This window comes from Danio rerio, chromosome 23, assembly GCF_052040795.2.
Source record: "Danio rerio strain M-AB ecotype USA chromosome 23, GRCz13ab, whole genome shotgun sequence".
In the NCBI taxonomy this organism is placed as follows: Eukaryota; Metazoa; Chordata; class Actinopteri; order Cypriniformes; family Danionidae; genus Danio; species Danio rerio.
The window spans coordinates 40,396,533-40,416,808 of NC_141043.1; the positions used below are offsets into that span (position 1 = coordinate 40,396,533).

A 20,276-nucleotide genomic window follows, 5' to 3' on the forward strand; every position below is an offset into this window, starting at 1 on the left:
GAAAATTTAAATAAATAAAACGTCAGTCTGAATCCTTCGCATCATCTGTGATCTCTCACCCTCCCCTCATTTCCCCCCCTCATGCATGGTGTTGCATTTCAGCCCGTGGTACCCTATCAAATAGGATACATGAATGGGCTCTCGTCACTGATTACGGAGAGACCGAGAGGTGGGGGAGAGCTGGTAGGTGGGTGGTACAGATGCTGAGGGGAGAATTGAGCGTTGGCGGGGGGGGAGGCTGGTGGGGTTCGTCTTTAATCTGTTGCACAGGACAAGCTCTTGCGTTCCTGCCACAGCTTCATAACCACATGTTGCTGCGCTGATTGACTGCGTTAAGCTTCCTCCAGCTGCTTCTATATCTGTCAGTCTCTCTCTCTCTCTAACCTCCCTCCGGTCTTCATTCGGTTCAGTTGTTGCGTCCGTCTCCAAGAGGTAAAGAAGAGCTTTTTTCGGAGTTGCAATCCACCTGATGTTATTTTTGTGGACACCACCAAACCAGTCGTCGAGAGAGAATTGCGAAGGCTGCAGATGTGAGGTAAGACTTCTGGAAAAAAAGTGCATGAGGATCTGAACTCTGAATTGTTTGACTGATTTAGTTTTGCCTTTGAGTGTGTGTGTGTGTGTGTGTTTTATTGTGTCTATTTTTAGTGCGCTTGCAAAGTGATGGATCTGTAGTCAGTCTGCTGTGGATCAACAGGTGGTTGTTTCTGTTTTCCTGCATGGTGTGTGGTGGCAGCCGTGCAGAGCGTGTGTGTAGTGGGTGATTTGGCTGTTCTGTTGGGAGTGATTCACACGCTTTTGCTCCAGGGAGAGGATGATGGGAGGCGGGGGTGATCATTGTCTGTCACTTTTGGGATCTCCTTCTTGGTTCTTGGTCCAGAAAGATATGTTTTCATGCGGATGATGATAAACAAATCACAAGGAGATGTACAAATATTTGTAACCTATCCTATAATGAATAATAATTATTGATAGAGCAAGTTATACTGCAGTCAGGTGATGTGCTCCATCGGGCACGATAATCTTAATAATATCTTGTAGTGTGTGCTGCGGTTTTCATATCTTGTACTGTGCGCACGTTTAAGATTTAGGTTATAACTTCACCATGATGGCAAAAGGAAGTTCTTTCAGTATTAAATGTCAATATTATATGCATATCACATGAACCTGCAGTGAAACAAATTAGACAGACTTTGAAACGGTTACATATTGCATGCTGAGTAAATAACAAAGACCTTTTCTGTTATTCCGTTACGAACATTTGTTCGTTCAGAATGAGAGACATTTGATAAGGTTTTTTAAACACATCTTGGGGTGTCATGGTGGTGCGGTGGGTAGCACGATCGCCTCACAGCAAGAAGGTTGCTGGTTCGAGCCTCAGCTGGGTCAGTTGGCATTTCTGTGTGGAGTTTTGGATTGCATTGGTTTCCTTAGTGTGCTCCGATTTCCCCCACATAAAGACGTGTCCTATAGGTGAATTGAATAAGCTTAATTGGCTGTAGTGGGTGTTTCCCGGTGTGGGGTTGCGGCTGGAAAAGCATCCACTGCATTAAACGTGCTGGATAAGTTGGCGGTTCATTCCGCTGTGGCGACTCCTTATTAATAAAGGGAATTAGCTGAAAAGAAAATAAATAAATGTTTAAACACGTCTTGCCCTGTGTTGTTTTAATGAATGTCATTGCAATCTGTTTAATTTATTAGTTTGTTTGCATATTTTGAAATTTTTTCAGATTTAGCAATCGGAACTGTCTTTTCACCCCAACGCAATTTAATAGGACACTTTAAAGGCTTAATTCTTATATTTGCTTAATTTCTGCAGCCTATAGGGCTATACTTCTTACCATGTATCTTTTCTAAAACAAACAGTATAGTGTAAAAGCATGTTTATTTCTGAGAAAGCCAAAACAACCAAACAAAAATGATATTTTAATTGAACACATCACATCACATAAAGTACACATACAGCTGAAAATCTATGGTTAAAGGGCCACCCAACGATCAAAAGCTGCGGGCGACAGCAAGCGCGGCGGCAGAGGGAACATATTGAAGTGATGACATACAGTTGAAGTCCGAATCATTAGCCCCCCTGTTTATTTTTTTCCTTAATTTCTGTTTAACGGAGAGAAGATTTTTTTAGCACATTTCTAAACATAATAGTTTTAATAACTCATTTCTAATAACTGTTTTATTTTATCTTTGCCATGATGACAGTAAATAATATTTGACTAGATATTTTTCAAGACACTTCTATACAGCATAAAGTGACATTTAATGGCTTAACTAGGTTAATTAGGTTAACTAGGCAGGTTAGGGTAATTAGGCAATTCGTTGTATAATGATGGTTTGTTCTGTAGGAACAAAAAGGGGCTAATAATTTTTACCTTAAAATGGCTTTTAAAAAATTAAAAACTGCTTTTCTTCTAGCCAAAATAAAACAAATAAGACTTTCTCCACAAGAAAAAATATTTTTATACATACTATGAAAATTTCCTTGCTCTGTTAAACGTCATTTGGGAAATATAAAAAAAAAAAGTAATTCTAATAATTCTCACTTCAACTGTATGTAACTATTTTGTGTACTGTCACAAAAGTGGATAATTCATGCAAATTCATATGACTTCATTCGTATGATATTTTTATTTTATTTTTAAGGAGGCATGCTTCCAAACCCAACCCCTAAAACTGTACTAAAATGTACAAATGTATATAAATTAAATAGTTACGAATTGCTGTGAGATCATGTTGAACAAATAAATCTCTTCATCGAGGATGAAATTGATTTTGTTCTTTTACTGGCACTTTCTGCTTTGCTTGGTTTATTTGAAAAGCTTGCGATGATTGTGATTTAGGGCTGGGCCAATAAACGATATATCGAATCGCGATAAAAATGTCAATAACAATGATAAACTCTGGACTTTTTTACTTTATATTGATCTAAGAGCCAATCACACTACAGAAATGTGCAACAATGGGAATCTAAAAGTGTGTTGATATTAGAGATGCACCGAATTTTCTGTGATTGTGTTATGCCATTTAATGGACCCTCTATAAGCCTTGTAGCTTCAGTCATTGTTGGGGTAATCTTTGAAAATCTGGAAGTATTAAGAACTTATATTGAAATATATATTGATATCATTCAATATAGAAAATAATTTTAAAGATTGCATTTTCGCCATTTCACCCAGCCCTAATGTGATTTGATAATGATTGTTTTTTTTTTAGGTTGCACTCTTTTGGATCATTCTAAAAATGAAAATTTACTCTATTATTTTTTCCTCAAGTGCATTTTCCCCACACACAACACAAAAGAAGATACTTTGACATCCATTGCATGGAAAGCAAATTCCATGGAAGTCAATGCTCACAGATTTCCATCATTCTTCAAAACATCTTATTTTGTGTTCAACAAAAGATAGAAACTCTAACATGTTTGGAACAAGTGAATGGTGAATGAATGATTATTGAATATGTAGTTTTGGTTGAACTATCCCTTTAAATTATGTAGTAGAACATTTTAGATACTGTAGCAAAAAATCCTTTCAAATAACGCTTTAATTATTTTAAAAATAAAATTATTTCTTATTTTATGATTTGACTAATCTAGATGCCCTTTTAACACTAAAAAGAATGTTTATTCAAGGAATAGAGAGGAAATAAAGGATCTTTTATGTTTAAGCATGCTTTCTGCATATTTCGCGTCACATTTAAAGCTGAAATTGGCATGATGTTGTGCATTAATGTTGGCTTCTCTCGGTACACATGATGGCAGTGTTTGACTGGTTTGCTGTGTGTCACAGCAGTCGGGGGCCAGAGGGAAATCTGTTGCACTCTTCTGTCCGTTCTTGGCATTTTTCCAATCCCTAATCTATTAGAGAGGGGCGGCATTTCTCTGTCTGTGAGTTACAGCCATGTGGACGCCTTAACAAAAGCGTCTTGTTTCTGTTCTGTAATGACGAGGACCTGTTGAATCTCAAACATTAATATCCTCTGAGAATAATAGCTCTGTCATTTGGAGTTTGGCTGGAAATGAAGACACATTTCCAAAATACTGTCCTTCTGTGGAAATTCAACACGTTAGATGGAAATCAGTAGATTTGGGTTAAATCCTTTTAAAATATTCTCAGAGGATGTTTGTTGTTCAGAGCTCAGGTGGGTTAATTGAGTTTTTGCTTGTGTTTGTTTCAGAGATAGATAGCAGATTGGGTGGGAAACCTGTTTGGTAACCATTGTTATATTTTCTTAATTTCACTTAATGACTTCTGCTTTGAGTTTGTCACAGATGTTTCTCTAAATAATAATTTTAAATCCTAATCTTGAGGATAAACAAATGCTGAGATGCAATTAGACTTTAATATGCAGTAAATATGATTACCATTAGTAGTTGACAGATGTGGGTTTTTCAGTTTCTGTTGACATTGTAGCTTATATGATATTATTATAATTAATTCAAATGAGATGGCAAATACATTTTGTGTTCATTCATTCATTTATTTTCCTTTGGCTTAGTTCTTTATTTATCAGGGGTCACCACAGCGGAATGAACTGCCAACTATTCCGGTATATGTTTTATGCAGCGAATGCTCTTCCAGCTGCAGCCCAGTAAAACCAATACACACTCATTCAAATATACTCATACAATATTATGGCCAATTTAGTTAATCCAATTCACTTATATCGCATGTATTTGGACTGTGGTGGAAACTGGAGCACCCGTGGAAACCCATGCAAACACGGGGAGAACATGCAAACTCCACACATCTGGTCCAGAGACTCAACCAGTGACCTTCTTGCTGCGAGGAGACAGTGCTAAATTCTTTTATAATGTATAAAAAATAATTTTTTAGCTTTCTATTAAAAGAATCCTGATAAATAACAAACGTTTTTCAATATTGGTAATAATAATGGATAATAATATGTTGTAATGATGCTGAAAATTCTGCCTGGAAATCACAGGAATAAATGACACCTTAAAACATATTCAAATAGAAAAGCAGCTATTAGTAAACTGTAATTATATTGCTCAACATGTTTTGCTGTATCAATGTATAATGCAGGCTATAACATAGACAACTAAAGTTTTGATCCACATGCAGGTTTATTAAGTGGTCAGGCAAGCAATGGTCAACACAGGTGTAAACAGATGTAAATTATAATGGCAGTCCAGTTTCGTAGATAAATAACAGGCGAGAGGTCTTAAGGCAGGCGGCAGACTAAGACGAAAAGGCTAACAAGGCTAAGGTCAAAACACAAGAAAACAAGACTAGGATACCGCGTTGTAGTGTTACTATACAGATAACAAGACTCGGCAAAGTGAATGAGCGAGTGTGTTGCTTAAATAATGTGTGCAATCAGTCTCTGACAATCCTCAGGTGGTGCGAGTGTACTCAGTCTAGATGAGGAAGCATGTGTGAGTGTGAGCGGAGTGCATTTATGAAAATGTAGTCCAGAAATGGCGGATTTGTGGTCCATGGTTATTGTGAATGAAATTCAGCGATCTTATGAAATACGATCGCTGGTAATCGGGACAATAGTAGACTTATTTGAAAAGCATTTTTAAAATCTTACCAAGTGTTGAGCATTTGTGTAGAATATCATCTTACAACAGCCTACAGCTATATTACTACACTACCTGACAAAAGTCTTGTCGCCTATCCACGTTTTAGGAACAACAAATAATAACTTGACTTTTAGTTGATTATTTGGTATCAGAAGTGGCTTATATGAAAGGCAAAGGCCTCTAGATTACGCTTATTTTACCAAAATAAAACATGATCATGCCTTGATTTTTATTTTTTTAATTAGGACAGTAGAGTCTGACTTTAGTTTGACAAAAGTCTTATCACTTAACAGAAATAATGTCCAGTATAGAATATAAAGTCATGGTGCAGTGGAAAAAGATTTAATATTGTGTATGACTCCCCTGAGCTTGGAGGACTGCATCCATACATCTCTGCAATGACTCAACTTAACTTATTAATAAAGTCATCTGGAATGGCAAAGAAAGCGTTCTTGCAGGACTCCCAGAGTTCATCAAGATTCTTTGGATTCATATTCAATACCTCCTCCTTCATCTTACCCCAGACATGCTCAATAATGTTCATCTGATGACTGGGGTGGCCAATCCTGGCGCACCCTGACCTTCTTTACATTCAGGAGCTTTGATGTGGAGGCTGAAGTATGAGAAGGAGCACTATCCTGCTGAAGAATTTGCCCTCTCCTGTGGTTTGTAATGTAATGGGCAGCACAAATGTCTTGATACCTCAGGCTGTTGATGTTGCTATCCACTCTACAGGACTCTTGCATACCCCCATACTGAATGTAACCCCAAACCGTGATTTTTCCTTCACCAAACTCGACTGATTTCTGTGACAATCTTGGGTCCATGCGGGTTCCAATTGGTTCCTTCTGCCACTTTTCCAAATGATCAACTAGAAGTCAAGTTATTATTTGTTGCTCTTACAACTTGGATCAAAGACTTTTGTCAGGCAGTAGATGTGTGATTTTAGTAAATCTGAGCACAATGCAAAGTCTTTTATTTAAAAATAAGATGCACTTTCAAGGCTTTTGTTGTCATTGCGGGTCTAGAAATAACCAATGAGATATTCATACTGTATATATCATAAAGAGATCTAAATTTTTTATATTACTCGAACATTCCTTGTTTAAAACTTATTAATATTAATGTTGTTTATGGTTATGATTTATCAAGATCTCAGGTATTCTCAAATGTTTGAGGAGAACAAAGAAAAAAGGTTCTTTATTAGTTGCTTCAGCTGTGTTTTTATTAGGACTAGGGGAGCAAAACTGTGCAGAGCTGCAACCCTCCAGGAATCCAGTTTGAGACCTATGGATTAAAGACTTTACAGAGTCATTTTCCATTACCATAAAGCATACACTGTTTACTTCACATTTATGCTTGTAATTTATTTATTACATTTTATGCATCCACAGTACATTTACGCCCACAGAACTTCCGCTCACTGGATATTTTCGCTTTTTCGGACCATTCACCGTAAACTCTAGAGATGGTTGTGCCTGAAAACCCTAGTAGACCAGCAGTTTCTGAAATACTCAGACCAGCCCGTCTGGCACTAACACCTTTGTTCCCCATTCTGATGCTCGGTTTGAACTGCAGCAGATCATCTTGACCATGTCTGCATGCATAAATGCATTGAGTTGCTGACATGTGATTAGCTGATTAGAATTTTGCGTTAAAAAGCAGTTGGACAGGTGTACCTAATAAAGTGGCCGGTAAGTGTATATCAAATATCGAAATTTGTTAAATTTATGCAGCCCTATTTTCTATGCATATTTTATAAATCAGGCTCCTTGTTTGAGGCAATCAACCATAGAGGGGTCAAATTCTCCCAAACACCACTTGCATTGGCACCCACCATGCGTTTAGCAGATCATTTACGCAGAAGCGTCATGGGGTAAAAAGGTGGTTTACATAGTCTGAACTTGTCAGGGTTGACCCCGGGTAAAAACTGTCGAGTCATGACATCAGCAGTGCTGCATCTGCTACAGTGGCCTGTTTGATGTGCCAGAGGCTTCAGTTCCCTTTGATGGTGCCGAGCCAGACCTGCTCTTTGTGTGCCAGAAATCCACCCGTGGGACTGGAGGTGGAGCTGACCTGTCAGAGGTCTTCATTCTGACAACATAGAAGCGTCCAGAGCTGTGCGGATAATGCTGTTGTCGTCTCGTCTTCATTAATGAGACAGGCATGAAGCCAATGATAATGAGTTGTGATGTGTGACCTCTGGTTTTTGAGCACAGCTACGATGGTCACAGAAATTCTAGACACTTCAGACACACACAAAATGTAAAATATTAAACTTTTATTTGAAGGATATATTTGAATAAACACTCTATTTAAGTGTTATGTCAGAACTTTTATTGATGTTTTAAAAGAAAAATAGACAATTTTAGTGTGATGTTAGTGTGATTACACCTAAGTAATTTTTTTATATATATTTTTTATTTTATATATATATATATGATATTGTATTTTGTGTTATTATGCCCTGCTTCTATTTTTAGGTGTGACTTTCTACAAGGGTCACATTCTGTCAAGGGTCTAGAGATGAAATTAGCCATTCTTGGCTAATGGCTAATACGGACTTTAAATTTCAGTCAGCCAGCCCCAGGGCTTCCGATGAATTGTCATCCTATACAAAATTACTGCGATTAAGTTTTTATTTCTTTAAAAAACAGTGATCTTTACTGCCTGGCTGAGATTTAATATTAAAGTGGCTCTCAGACCGGACGAAAGGCACTGCATTAAATTCTTATTTTCCGCGTCATGTCTTTAAAATATGAACATTAATTTTCCCCCAGTATTTTCAATGGAATTTCTGCGCTCGCCTGCGGCTAATGATGGTGCCAGTGTTTACACGTTTTTTTGTCTCTTTTTACTCTTTAACAAATAAATGGATGATATTGGTGTCAAATTCAAAACATATACTCAGGAGATGTGTGGCTTTTGACATATTACTTTTCTGTGTCGCTCCAGAACAAATTTCACATATTTGTTTATGAAATAATAACATTTTTAGTGCGATGCAATTTTTTTAAAAATTACTTAAGCATCTATAACTTTTTTTCATTTTGAGCATTATAAACTTTAGATGATGGATAACAAAGCCCAGAGTGTCTTTTTTCCAAATATACATAAACTGTTAATGTAGACCAAATCATTCAGCAATTGCAAATGTTTTAGCTTGAGAAGATCATTTTTGAGAAAGTGCCTCTGACGGTGAGGGAGAGAAGGTCATCGACATAGCCTCGGAAAACTTTTTGCAGTAATCTCATTTTGCATGCCGTCTTAATCAAATTTAAAATATAAACACATGAAATACTTGGCTTTCAAGTCATATAGTTCTAGGACATTACATTAATGTTTTCCTTTGTTTCTATATGGAAAACAAATATTGAACACAATGCAATTTTTTTTCCTTATAATGTATAACTTTTTATATTTTTTAACATGTAACGTCTCCTTTCACCACAGTAAAACTCAAAGTGTCTTCTTTCCAGTGATACATAATGTGTGTTTGTAGCTTACTGGAGTCAGGAACAGTTTCTATTTGAAGTTAGGTAGGTGTAAATCCCCCAAAATTGTGTGCTGGCTAACAGGTTAAGTCTATATTGCTGATTAATTTTGAACTACATTAAAACATCGATGCTGTAAAAAAAAAAACCTTTTTAAATTGAAAAGAGTCGCATAAAGCTCTCACCAGAAGTTCATCATTGGCTGAAAAACACTATCTGTTCATATAGCCCATTCTGGCACGTTTTTACAGAAATGTTGAATTGATTGCTCCTGTAAACAAATAAATAAACACACTTCATAATTGCCATTTTTCTAATTAATAAATAAATAGATTAGATGAGGTGAATATTTGGGCACCAAAGAGCTGAATGTTTGTGTGTTTATTTATTTATGTATTTATTTAATAACTTGTTAGTCCAATGATTTTTTTTTTACAAAAAATTTTCAAATTTGACAACTATGATTTATGTGTGTTTCTGCAGCCATACACAATGTTTAAAGTAAATAATGCTATGCGCTTTGAGAAAAGCCATCACAAAATCAGTCATTTTAGACCACACATACAAAAACAATTGCCATCCAAAATCCTGAAGGGACTCAGTGGCTCAGTGGTCAGCACTGTTGCCTTACAGCAAGAAAATCGCTGGTTTGAGTCTCGACTGGGTCAGTTGGCATGTATGTGTGGAGTTTGCATGTTCTCCCCATGTTGGCATGGGTTATCTCCGGGTGCTCCGGTTACCCCCACAGTCCAAAGACATGCGCTATAGGTGAATAGGATGAACTAAACCGGCCGTAGTGTATGAGTGCATGTGTGAATGAGAATGTGTATGGGTGTTTCCCAGTACTGGGTTGTGGCTGAAAGCACAAAACATATGCTGGAATAGTTGGCGGTTCATTCCGCTGTGGCGACCCCAGATAAATAAGAAACTAAGCTGAAGGAAAACAAATAATAATAATAATAATAATAATAGATACTTCATCACACTGAATTATGTTTACTTCAATGTTAGTTTGTTGATTGCTTCATAAACTGTTCGTAAACCAATGTGATGCTTTCTCAGTGAACTTCTCAAAATTCTCAGTGAAATCTGTTTTAATGTAAAACTTGATTTGTCTGTTGTCTAGACTTTTTAGAGAAACATCACCCCTTCTCTGCATGTGAGGAGCTGTACTGGACAGAAGAATCATCATGCCGGGCCTGATCAACAAGAGCAAGCGGAGTGCTCTGCCTCTCAGCATCTCTGACATCACTTCCTGTGTCAGGGGTTACACTCTGGCATTGACAGCCTCATTGACCTACGAAAACATCGAAGATCACCCTATCGAGGGTCAGTATGCTATCTTGTAATCATATTCACCATCAGTGGTTTGTACAGCATCAGATGTTACATAGGTTATTTAATGGATGGACCATTAAATCAGTCATAAGGGTCAATTTTGGGAAATTAAGATTGATACATCATCTGAAAGTTGAATAAATATACTTTCAAATGGTTTGTGATTTGTTAGGATAGGACAATATTTGGCTGAGAAACAACTACAGTGATAACCATTTATAGTGAAAGTTTTTCCAAAATTGTTTTAAAAAAGTGTCAAGAATAGAAAAGAACAAGAGTTGTTGAAATGTCTTAGGAAACTTTGATGAAAGGTTTTGAACCACTTCAAATGTTGACTATTATGTTTGATAATGTGAAATCTGAAGGCTCAAAAATAAGTCATAAGTGTCAATTTTTGGGAATTATGGTCTATACATCATCTGGAAGTTAAATGAATATACTTTTCTCTGATTTGTGCTTTGTTAGGATAGGACAATATTTGGCTGAGATACAACTACAGTAGTCAACATTTAAAGTGGATCAAATAAGTTTAAAAAAATGACAAGAAAAAAAAAGAGAATAGATGACAAAGATAGGCAAGAATAAGTGTTGTTGAATAGTTTTATGACAACTTTGATGAAAGCTTTTAAACCACTTCAATCGTTGACTACTATGTCTGATAATGTGGAACCTGTGGGTTCAAAAATACTACATACTGTGATAATGGCTTTTAAACTTGTTCAAATTCTTAACAATGCGTATTACTAATCAAAAATAAAGTTTGATAAAGTTACTGTTTGAGATTTATAAAATATCTATATTTAAAATAGATAAAATATCTAGATTCATAAAATTTCACCCATGCAACAATATATACAGTTGAAGTCAGAATTATTAGCCCCCTTTTGATTTTTTTCTTTTTTAAATATTTGCAAAATGACGTTTAACAGAGCAATGAAATTTTCATAGTATGTCTGATAATATTTTTTTCTTCTGGAGAAAGTCTTATTTGTTTTATTTCGGCTAGAATAAAAGCAGTTATTAATTTTTTAAAAACCATTTTTGGGACAAAATTATTAGCCCCTTTAAGCTAATTTTTTTCCGATAATCTACAGAACAAACCATCGTTATACAATAACTTGACTAATTACCCTAACCTGCCTAGTTTGCCTTATTAACCTAGTTAGGCCTTTTAATGTCACTTTAAGCTGTATAGAAGTGTCTTGTAAAATACTATTTACTGTCATCATGGAAAAGATAAAATAAATCAGTTATTAGAAATACGTTTTTAAAACTATTATGCTTAGAAATGTGCTGAAACAATCTTCCCAGAACAGAACAGAAATTAGAGGAAAAAAACAGGGGCGCTAATAATTCAGGGGGGCTAATAATTCTGACTTCAACTGTACATATGCGACTGATTTTCTTGTCCAGGGTCACATATAAAGTTTCCATTTATTTAAATAACACAGTTTAACCATAAAAAGTCTGTTAAACATGAAGTTCAACATTAATGTAAGTATATTTGGGAAAATAGGACACAGTTATATCTGTGAACTAGCTGAGAAAGAAACATGTTTCTATTAGACCTGTGCATTAATATAAACATAAAGAATAAAGTCAGTCACTGCTTTAAAAGGATTACATTTATTTTAATAGGGCAGCTTGTTGGCAGTTTTGAGTGAGGTTTGTGATGTCATTATAGGGGGAAATATGAAACAGCACATTTTCATACACTCTCAGAAAAAATTATACAATGTTGTACCAAAGAAGGTACAAACCCTTGTCATTGGGGCAGTAACTTTTTATGGGACAGAGTTGTACCTTTAGAGATAGAAACAAATTCTTACCATTGCAGTTTGTACCTTTAAGGACATGATTTGTACCATGGGAAACCAAAATGTACCTTTTGGTTTTTAAAACCGGCAGATACAATATTGTACCTTCATAAAAGGTACAAATTTTATCACCTTTGCACCTTAACATTGTCACAAATGCATTCCAAACATTTACTAAAAATGCCTTAAATGTTTAGTTTACAATACCTTTAGTTTTATGTGTTCCCAGTTTTGTATTATGGAATTTAATATTTAATGTTTATGGGTTTCTTTAAACACATGTCATAAAATCAGTCATAAAATCAGTTTGCTTTTCTAGTCATATTTATTTTCATAGATATTGTAATAAAGAAACCAACACTTATGTACACAAAAGTGTTCAACACTTATGCACCTTTTATATGAGAACAATTGTGTTCTTTCATTTCAATTGTACCATCAAAGTCACAGAACAGTATCATAAGACAGGCATGTCCAAACTCGGTTGTGGAGGGCCGGTGTCCTGCTGAGTTTAGCTCCAACCTTCTTCAAAACACCTGCAGGACGTTCCTATAGTAAGAGCTTGATTAGCTGGTTCAGGTGTGTTTGATTAGGGTTGGAGCTAAACTCTCCAGGACACCGGCCCTCCAGGACCGAGTTTGGACACCACTGTCATAAGAGGTCTTTTCTGTTAAAAAGGTGGTGTCAGGTGGTGTATAAACTTTTGATAAAAAAAAATCACAATTTTGAAGCATTAAACACCTTAATCTCTTTGTAATCATATTAATACTTCCTCAAAAGTCCCTCAAGGGGTTGAAAAACATTCGTTTTTTTTTTCTTGCCAGTCTGATCAGCTAGTTGTGTGAAGTGTAGAAATGTCACCGGCCGATTGCTGCTCTGCAGTCCCCAGCATCGTATCGACTCCCAACAGATTGGATTTTGCATTGGTCAATACTGAAAGCACTAAAATGAAGGATTTAATTTCTGTCAAGTGCAAAATTAGCTTCGTGGAAGGATCTCCTTTCGCTATTGTGTAATACACAATGCGTTCTCCCGAATCCCTGTCTTTTTTCTAATCCTCTCCCCTTGTGATTCATGCAGGAATCTTTATATATCCTCTGGATGAGTGCAGCGTGGTGGTCGGGTTCGAGGCGATGATTGGCAGCCAAATAATAACCGTGCAGGTCAAAGACAAAACGAAAATCGATGACTGTTACTTTGATTGCTGTGATGCCAACGGAACCCCGCAGAGCGTAGGTGGTAAGATTGCATGCTCATTTATGCCGCTCATCAAAAGATCTTACTAGCTAATCCCCTGATTCAGAGCTTAAACGGAAAGGCCTGTCACGGCGTCTGCTGAATCCAGTTAACACGCACAATCTTATTAAGCTCTTCCATTGAAGATGACTGTACATTTCAGAGGCTTTACTGATGAATCATCCTGCCGCAGGACATGTCGTTTTGGATGAGGATCAGGAGAGGACGGTGCTGGTGGTCAGTCTGGGGGTCATTCCTCCTCTGGAGACCATTAGTATATTGGTCAGCACTTCCTCGGAGCTCGGGACACTCCCGAACGGTGGTATTCGGGTCGTTTCACCATCCGTCTGCTCTCCAAGAGTACAGCGGTCTGTCAAAGAGGAGCAGGCCTTTTCGCCCAGCACTGCTAGGAGGTATTTGCATGGCAAAACTGTATTTATAATGTCACAAAACACTGCATTACATTCAGTTTGGACTTCTTAAAGAAGCCATACTGTTATGTTAGAGTTCTCATGTATACATCTGTTTATCCTCTGATTTTGCCTCAGGAGGGATCAGCATCATTGTTCTCACGAGCAGACAGCCTCAGGTGTGTGCTTGGCTGCTCTGCTGGAAGAAGAGACCATCAACTCCATTGACTACGAGTTCAACTTTCATCTTGAGATCAGAGGACCGTATTTACTCGCAGGTCAGCTCATCTATTCTCATGCATTGCACTTCTGTTACTAAAATCATGAGGTTTGATGTTTGAAGTACATGCACACAAATAGATCTAAATACGTGCAAACGTTTTAAATCTTTAATGTACTGCAGCTTCTTTATTACAATATTTGGAAATTGTATACCACCTGACAAAAGTCTTGTCGCCTATCCACATTTCAGGAACAACAAATAGTAACTTGACTTTTGAGGAATGCATTAATACTCAAATAACTTATTAATAAAGTCATCTGGAATGGCAAAGTAGCATTCTTGCAGGACTCTCAGAGTTCATCAAGATTCTTTGGATTCATATTCAATGCCTCTTCCTTCATCTTACCCCAGACATGCTTAATAATGTTCATGTCTGGTGACTGGGTGGGCCAATCCTCGAGCACCTTGACCTTCTTTGCTTTCAGGAGCTTTGATGTGGAGGCTGAAGTATGAGAAGGAGCGCTATCCTGCTGAAGAATTTGCCCTCTCCTGTGGTTTGTAATGTAATGGGCAGGTATCAACGTCTTGATACCCCAGGCTGTTGATGTTGCCATCTTCTCTGTAGATCTCTCGCACATCCCATACTGAATGTAACCCCAAACCATGACTTTTCCTTCACCAAACTTGACTGATTTCTGAGAGAATGTTGGGTCCATGCGGGTTCCAATAGGTCTTCTGCAGTATTTGTGATGATGGGGATGCAGTTCAACAGATGTACCTTATGCCCATTTTTTGACTTTAGAAGTCAAGTTGTTATTTTGTAGGGATATTTTACAGTTTGAACCCAAACAATGACCATCTGGCAGATGAAGAAGAGCCGGAGTCAGAGATTCAAATAAATAAAGTTTACTGAAGATAGATTGCAGTTCCATCAGCAGAAGCCAGCTTCAACACTCGCAATGAGTTCCATGGCCGCCCTGCTTACAATCACAAATCAATAACAGTTATACTCTGAACACAAGACCATAAAGGGTGCGAATCAGGCAACAGGTTCCGAAAGGTAGACAATTCTAAATGTGTACATCAATGCGGGGTCATATCTGAATTCAGATAGGGATGGCGACAGGAGGCTTGGGTCAAGTCGCTTGTAGACAAATAAGAGCTGGTCTCAGTCCTGTAGAACTGACCCATCGGATGCATATACAGTACACATACGCAAGAGACAATCTGTTATAAAAACCCAAGGTTGTTTCATCGTACTCTCAGCTGTCTTATCAAACTAGTTCAAAACTGGTATAAACAGCATTTAGACTGCTATATTCTTACTACACAAAGTCTGTCTTGATAATAATCCTATCAAAGTCACTTTAGACAAGATTAACACATAATTAACAAATAGGAAACAGTTGTTTTTAATCATCAAGCCCTTCAGTTCCACTTGAGGACTCCATGACCTCTGACCTAGTTTGGTGGCTCCTGAAAATAGAGTAAACTAAGCAGACAAATGCACTGAACATTTTTATATTATATTAAACAATGTGTTAACTTTCATTTCATTAGTCAAAATAATTTCAAAGTTAAATACTGATTCAGTTTGCCTAAGATGGGTTGCAGCTGGAAGGGCATCCGCTACATAAAAAATTTGTTGCATAAAACTTGTTGGCGGTTCATTCCGCTGTGGCGACCCTGGATTAATAAAGGGAAAAGAAAACTAATGAATGAATGAAATACTGATTCAAATAATCATATTAATAAAGTAATGGGAAAAATGATAAACGTTGATCCATGCTGGGACGGATTGGAAGGTAGAAATCCAAATCCATCTATAGGGTATATGCGGAAGTATGCGGAAGGACTTTTAATTTGTCAATTACCTGGGTCAAGCGCTTCTGGTAAACTGTATTCATTTACAAAATCTGCGCGTTTAAGGTCTGTTTTCTTTAAAAATCAGCGATCTCCACTGCCTGACTGATATGCAATATAAAGTGGGTCCCAGAATGTACACAAAGCACTGCCTTAAATGACATTTTTCCCGGCCATGTCTTTAAAATATGAACATTTATTTTACTCCAGTATATTCAATGGAGCTTCTGCGCTAGCCTGCTAATTCTGATGGGTGCGTGCGTGTGAATGGCTTTTCACCTTGTTTTAAACTTGAGCAACTAAATGAATGCCAAAGTCTATTTAAGTGAAGTTTATGTATAAACAAATTTCGAGAGGATCACGTGCTTATGATTGCTAGCAGCTGACCCGCATTATCTAATTCACTACGATCCAATCAAACTACTATAAATTCCCAGGGGTTTATTCCATTGCTATCTTCGTTTTGAAGAGTCCCCCCTTCCTCCCCTACTCCTCCTTCTTAGACGGGTGACACGGTGGCCCAGTGCCTAGCACTGTCGCCTCACAGCAAGAATGTCTCTGGTTCCTGGCTTTACCAAAACTAGCAGACATTTCTGTGTGGAGTTTGCACTTCTCCCCGTGCTCACGTGGGTTTCCCCCGGGTTCCCCGGTTTCCTCCCACCGCCTAAAAACATGCAATTAAGTCAATTGAACAATCCAAATTGTCAACATAGACACGCTTCTAGGTAGTAATTAATTTCAAGAGCATTCACTTGCTACAGCAGGGGAGTTCTCGAGATCTACCTGAGCTCAAACTCCCCTCCCGCCTTGCATTGGGAGGGAGCCCTGGGCTCGAGGATCTCATGAGCTCAGGGCTCTCTCCCGGGACAGCATGCCAAACAAGCTTTATAATTAATCATCAGCTAAGTGTGAACTCTTGAAACTGATTGTATTTTAATTACATTACAACATTGAGGCTGTAAAAGGAACCATATAAAATGGAAAAAAATCACATTAATCGTTCACAGGAAGTTTATCAGTATGTGAAGAAACACTAGCTTCTCATATACCCTGTTTGTTGCAAGACTTTTGTCCGGTAGTGTATGTACTGTATGCTTGTTTACGCTACCAAGCAGGGACCTTGCTGTCAAAACGACATCAAATTGATGTGTTTTTTGACACAAATGTTACAGTAATTGTCAGTTTGATGTCAGTTGATTTTTTGACATATTTTTGTCATGCTGCCATGTTTTGACATGTTTCTGTCTGTAACGGAGAGGCTGAGCCTTTGTTAGAATCCATTTGCAGAATTTTATTAAAGGAGTTAGGCAGAGACATCAGCGGATAAACCGGGAGAGAGTCTGCAACATATAAGCAGTCCAATCCAAACAACAAACAACAGGGGCAAAACCAGAAGACGTGGTAATAGTGCAGGCATAAGTTCAGTATCACAGCTACTGTATCAGTCTAAAACAGATCAAGAGGGCTAAGACAGAGAACGTACATGGATAAGGCAGGCAGGGTCATACACAGGATAGCAGTCGTTAGAGTCACTTGGAACAACGCTTGGTAAGGCAGGTAAACTGGCAATATTTCGCAAGGAAGCATGGCCTGAGCTCTTGCTAAAATCATAGACTGTAAAATATCTGGACGTAGTATCCGTGACGTCACCCATAGGTTTCTAAAGAGCGCAAAAGAAGCCACAAGTAGGCGCGGCCAACCGCCGCCATGTTGTTCGCGCGTCATCACACCCACGGCGGGATACCAAACAAGGGCAAAGAGGCGGAGAGTGGGCGGAGCTACAGACACCTGCTGGCATTTTGCTTAGACCTGGTTCAGACACACTTTACTTTGGGAGAACGCCTAATACTTTATCACCTGTGACTCGTTTGTATTCTGACCACTTGTGCTTGGTTGTATACTATATCAATAAAGTGTTTATTAGACTTTTAAAAACACTGCTGTAATACACTGAGCCACTAAACATTGTTCTTATGAGGTTTTTCAACAGGAGGAAGCGCAAATTACTTCCAAACACTTCAGATATAGTCTGTGTTAGTTAATGTAAGACTATTGATGCAATCCAGCATAACACTGCATGACAACGCTTCAGATGACTGTTCTAGAGCCTACAGCTAATCAATTCGTCAGATTCTGGAGTGCATTACAGCTCTAAATATAAATATAAACGATATATATATATATATATATATATATATATATATATATATATATATATATATATATATATATATATATTTATATAACAAATACGAATAAAACAAATACATGTATAAAGATGGTATATAAGTATATAACTTTACTCACATGGGAAACGGAGGCCACGTGAATGGTTTGTGAGCACAATTAAGTGCACTCAGCATCCCATGCCATCTAATAATTGTAGGAAACAAGTCCAAAAGACAACTGACTGTGTAAAGCCAAATAAAACAACACAGAAATACGATAAAAATGCCGAGTTCAGTGGCTAATCTGCAGGATTCAGCTGAGGTGACGTGACGGCGACCAACAAGACCTAGCTGTCAATCAAGTGGCCACGCCCTTAATTATGCAAACTTAATATAACTTAATATAAAGGAAACGGAGGAGTTATAATAAAATTCACTCCCCTCACTGTTGTCATGAAGGGTAATATTACCTGTATTAACCAAAATCTTTTTTTGTACCAGGCTGTAAACACCTTTTTTTCTGCTGTAAAGTTGGCCATTCTAACAGTGGGCTCAATTAAAATTTGCTCTATTTTGGAGCCAGGAGCGGCCACGACTAGTGGAATTTCGGATGAATTGCAATTTTAGTTAATCCGTATTGGCTTCCTGAGGGAGAGCAGGAGGTTGCTGCTTGGCTAAAATACAGCATAAACAGAAAGTGACTGCATAGGGAGTGGAGCTGAGTCAGTAGTCGGGCGAGGTCGCCCTCTGCTGGCGTGGCGTTACACTGTCATGCTGAGGATGTGGGAAAAAACAAATAGATTAATAAATAATCATATATAATTGTAACTTTGTATTTTTTCTTAGTACATTGTAATTTTTTACACTTTACTTAAAATAGCAAGTTTAAATTTCAGAATTCTTTGTTCTAATTATTCGTAAAAATGAATTCTGCATTTATTTCTAGCATTTACACCACAAACAAAAAATAAAAAAAGGTAATTGCAAATTTTTATCTTATATGTGGAACAGAGTTGCAAGGAAACACATTATGAGATAAACTTGCCTTTTATATTAAAAATCCATAAAAATCCATGTTAATCTTGCTGACGACTTTCTTGCCCAGCAATGCCCAAACTAGGGCCCGCGGGCCAAAGTTGGCCCATGCTAACATTTGATTTGGCTTACCATCCCATTTGAGAATAAAGGAAGAACGAACGATTATCTTTGACAGAGATCGTCATTTCGAAATTTTATGTAACATTTTGTTTGTTTGTTTTGTTATTTTTTTTGTTTTGTAATTGTTTAAAATGTAAATACTGTCACTCAACAGACAGAAGGCAATGCACAAGGCATCGGCAAGCAAATCAAGACAGGTGTAGCTTAGTGTATTCAGCATTGATCTTCATTGTGTTATTAAGATTGTTTATGTTTTTACTGTAATAAGTTAATTATATTTTTTTATATACTGCATTAATACAATTTAAAGCAATGTTTTCTGGTTACTTTTAAATATTAGGAAATAAATTAGGAAATTACTCATGGAAACTTTAATTTAATACAGTTTGGTATTTTTACTGTCGTCCCACATTCCTCAATCAAGTTTTGTTTCTGGCACCATGTTTGGGCACCCCTGTTCTAGCCTAAATGATGATGTGTTGACTTTTCATACCATTGAAATGTATCTTAAATGCACTTCAAGTGGATCAATTCATCTGAAAAATAAATCTAAAATGCAGTTCATGCTTGTCACTTGTCAAATGTTGTCTGAGGTGTTGAAAGGCTAAATGTAACTCATTCAGTTCATCATCCTGCTGGAGTTGCAGTTTAGTCCTCTCATCTGCTGTAATGTCTGTTGCTCCTGCTTTATTTATGAGCTTTAGAAGTTTCTCTGTGCAGGTGTGGAAAGCCCATCACATGCCATCCGGGCAGATGCTGACCCTTCGGCTCGCTCTGCCACCAGCATTGTGGTCACATTGGCAGACAAGTACACCTACGACTGCCCTGTGGAGATACTGATCTACCCCAGTGGTGCGTAGCACATATAAACACAGTCCTTTGAATAGTCATTGTGTGTGATCTACAGCATGAAACTGACAATGCTGAGTCAGTTATTTTATGTCCAGTTTATTTTTTTGTCATGATGCATCACCATAAGTCAGCCATGATAGTGAGCAGAATGTAAACAATG

General features: G+C 37.4%; 1 protein-coding gene across 2 annotated transcripts in view; it reads left to right on the forward strand.

Annotated features, from left to right (window-relative positions):
• vwa5b1 (von Willebrand factor A domain containing 5B1) overlaps nucleotides 1-20,276 on the forward strand; it is a 108,696-nt gene that overhangs the window by 4,711 nt on the left and 83,709 nt on the right. The window contains exons 3-8 of one of the 2 annotated variants that reach the window (XM_087307593.1): nucleotides 411-535; nucleotides 10,178-10,380; nucleotides 13,287-13,445; nucleotides 13,636-13,855; nucleotides 13,991-14,130; nucleotides 19,985-20,116. In XM_087307593.1, the coding sequence (XP_087163719.1) occupies nucleotides 10,242-10,380; nucleotides 13,287-13,445; nucleotides 13,636-13,855; nucleotides 13,991-14,130; nucleotides 19,985-20,116 (790 nt within the window). In that variant the 5' untranslated portion in view covers nucleotides 411-535; nucleotides 10,178-10,241. The remainder of the gene's footprint in view (nucleotides 1-410; nucleotides 536-10,177; nucleotides 10,381-13,286; nucleotides 13,446-13,635; nucleotides 13,856-13,990; nucleotides 14,131-19,984; nucleotides 20,117-20,276) is intronic. The other variant, XM_087307594.1, reaches the window with a different exon arrangement.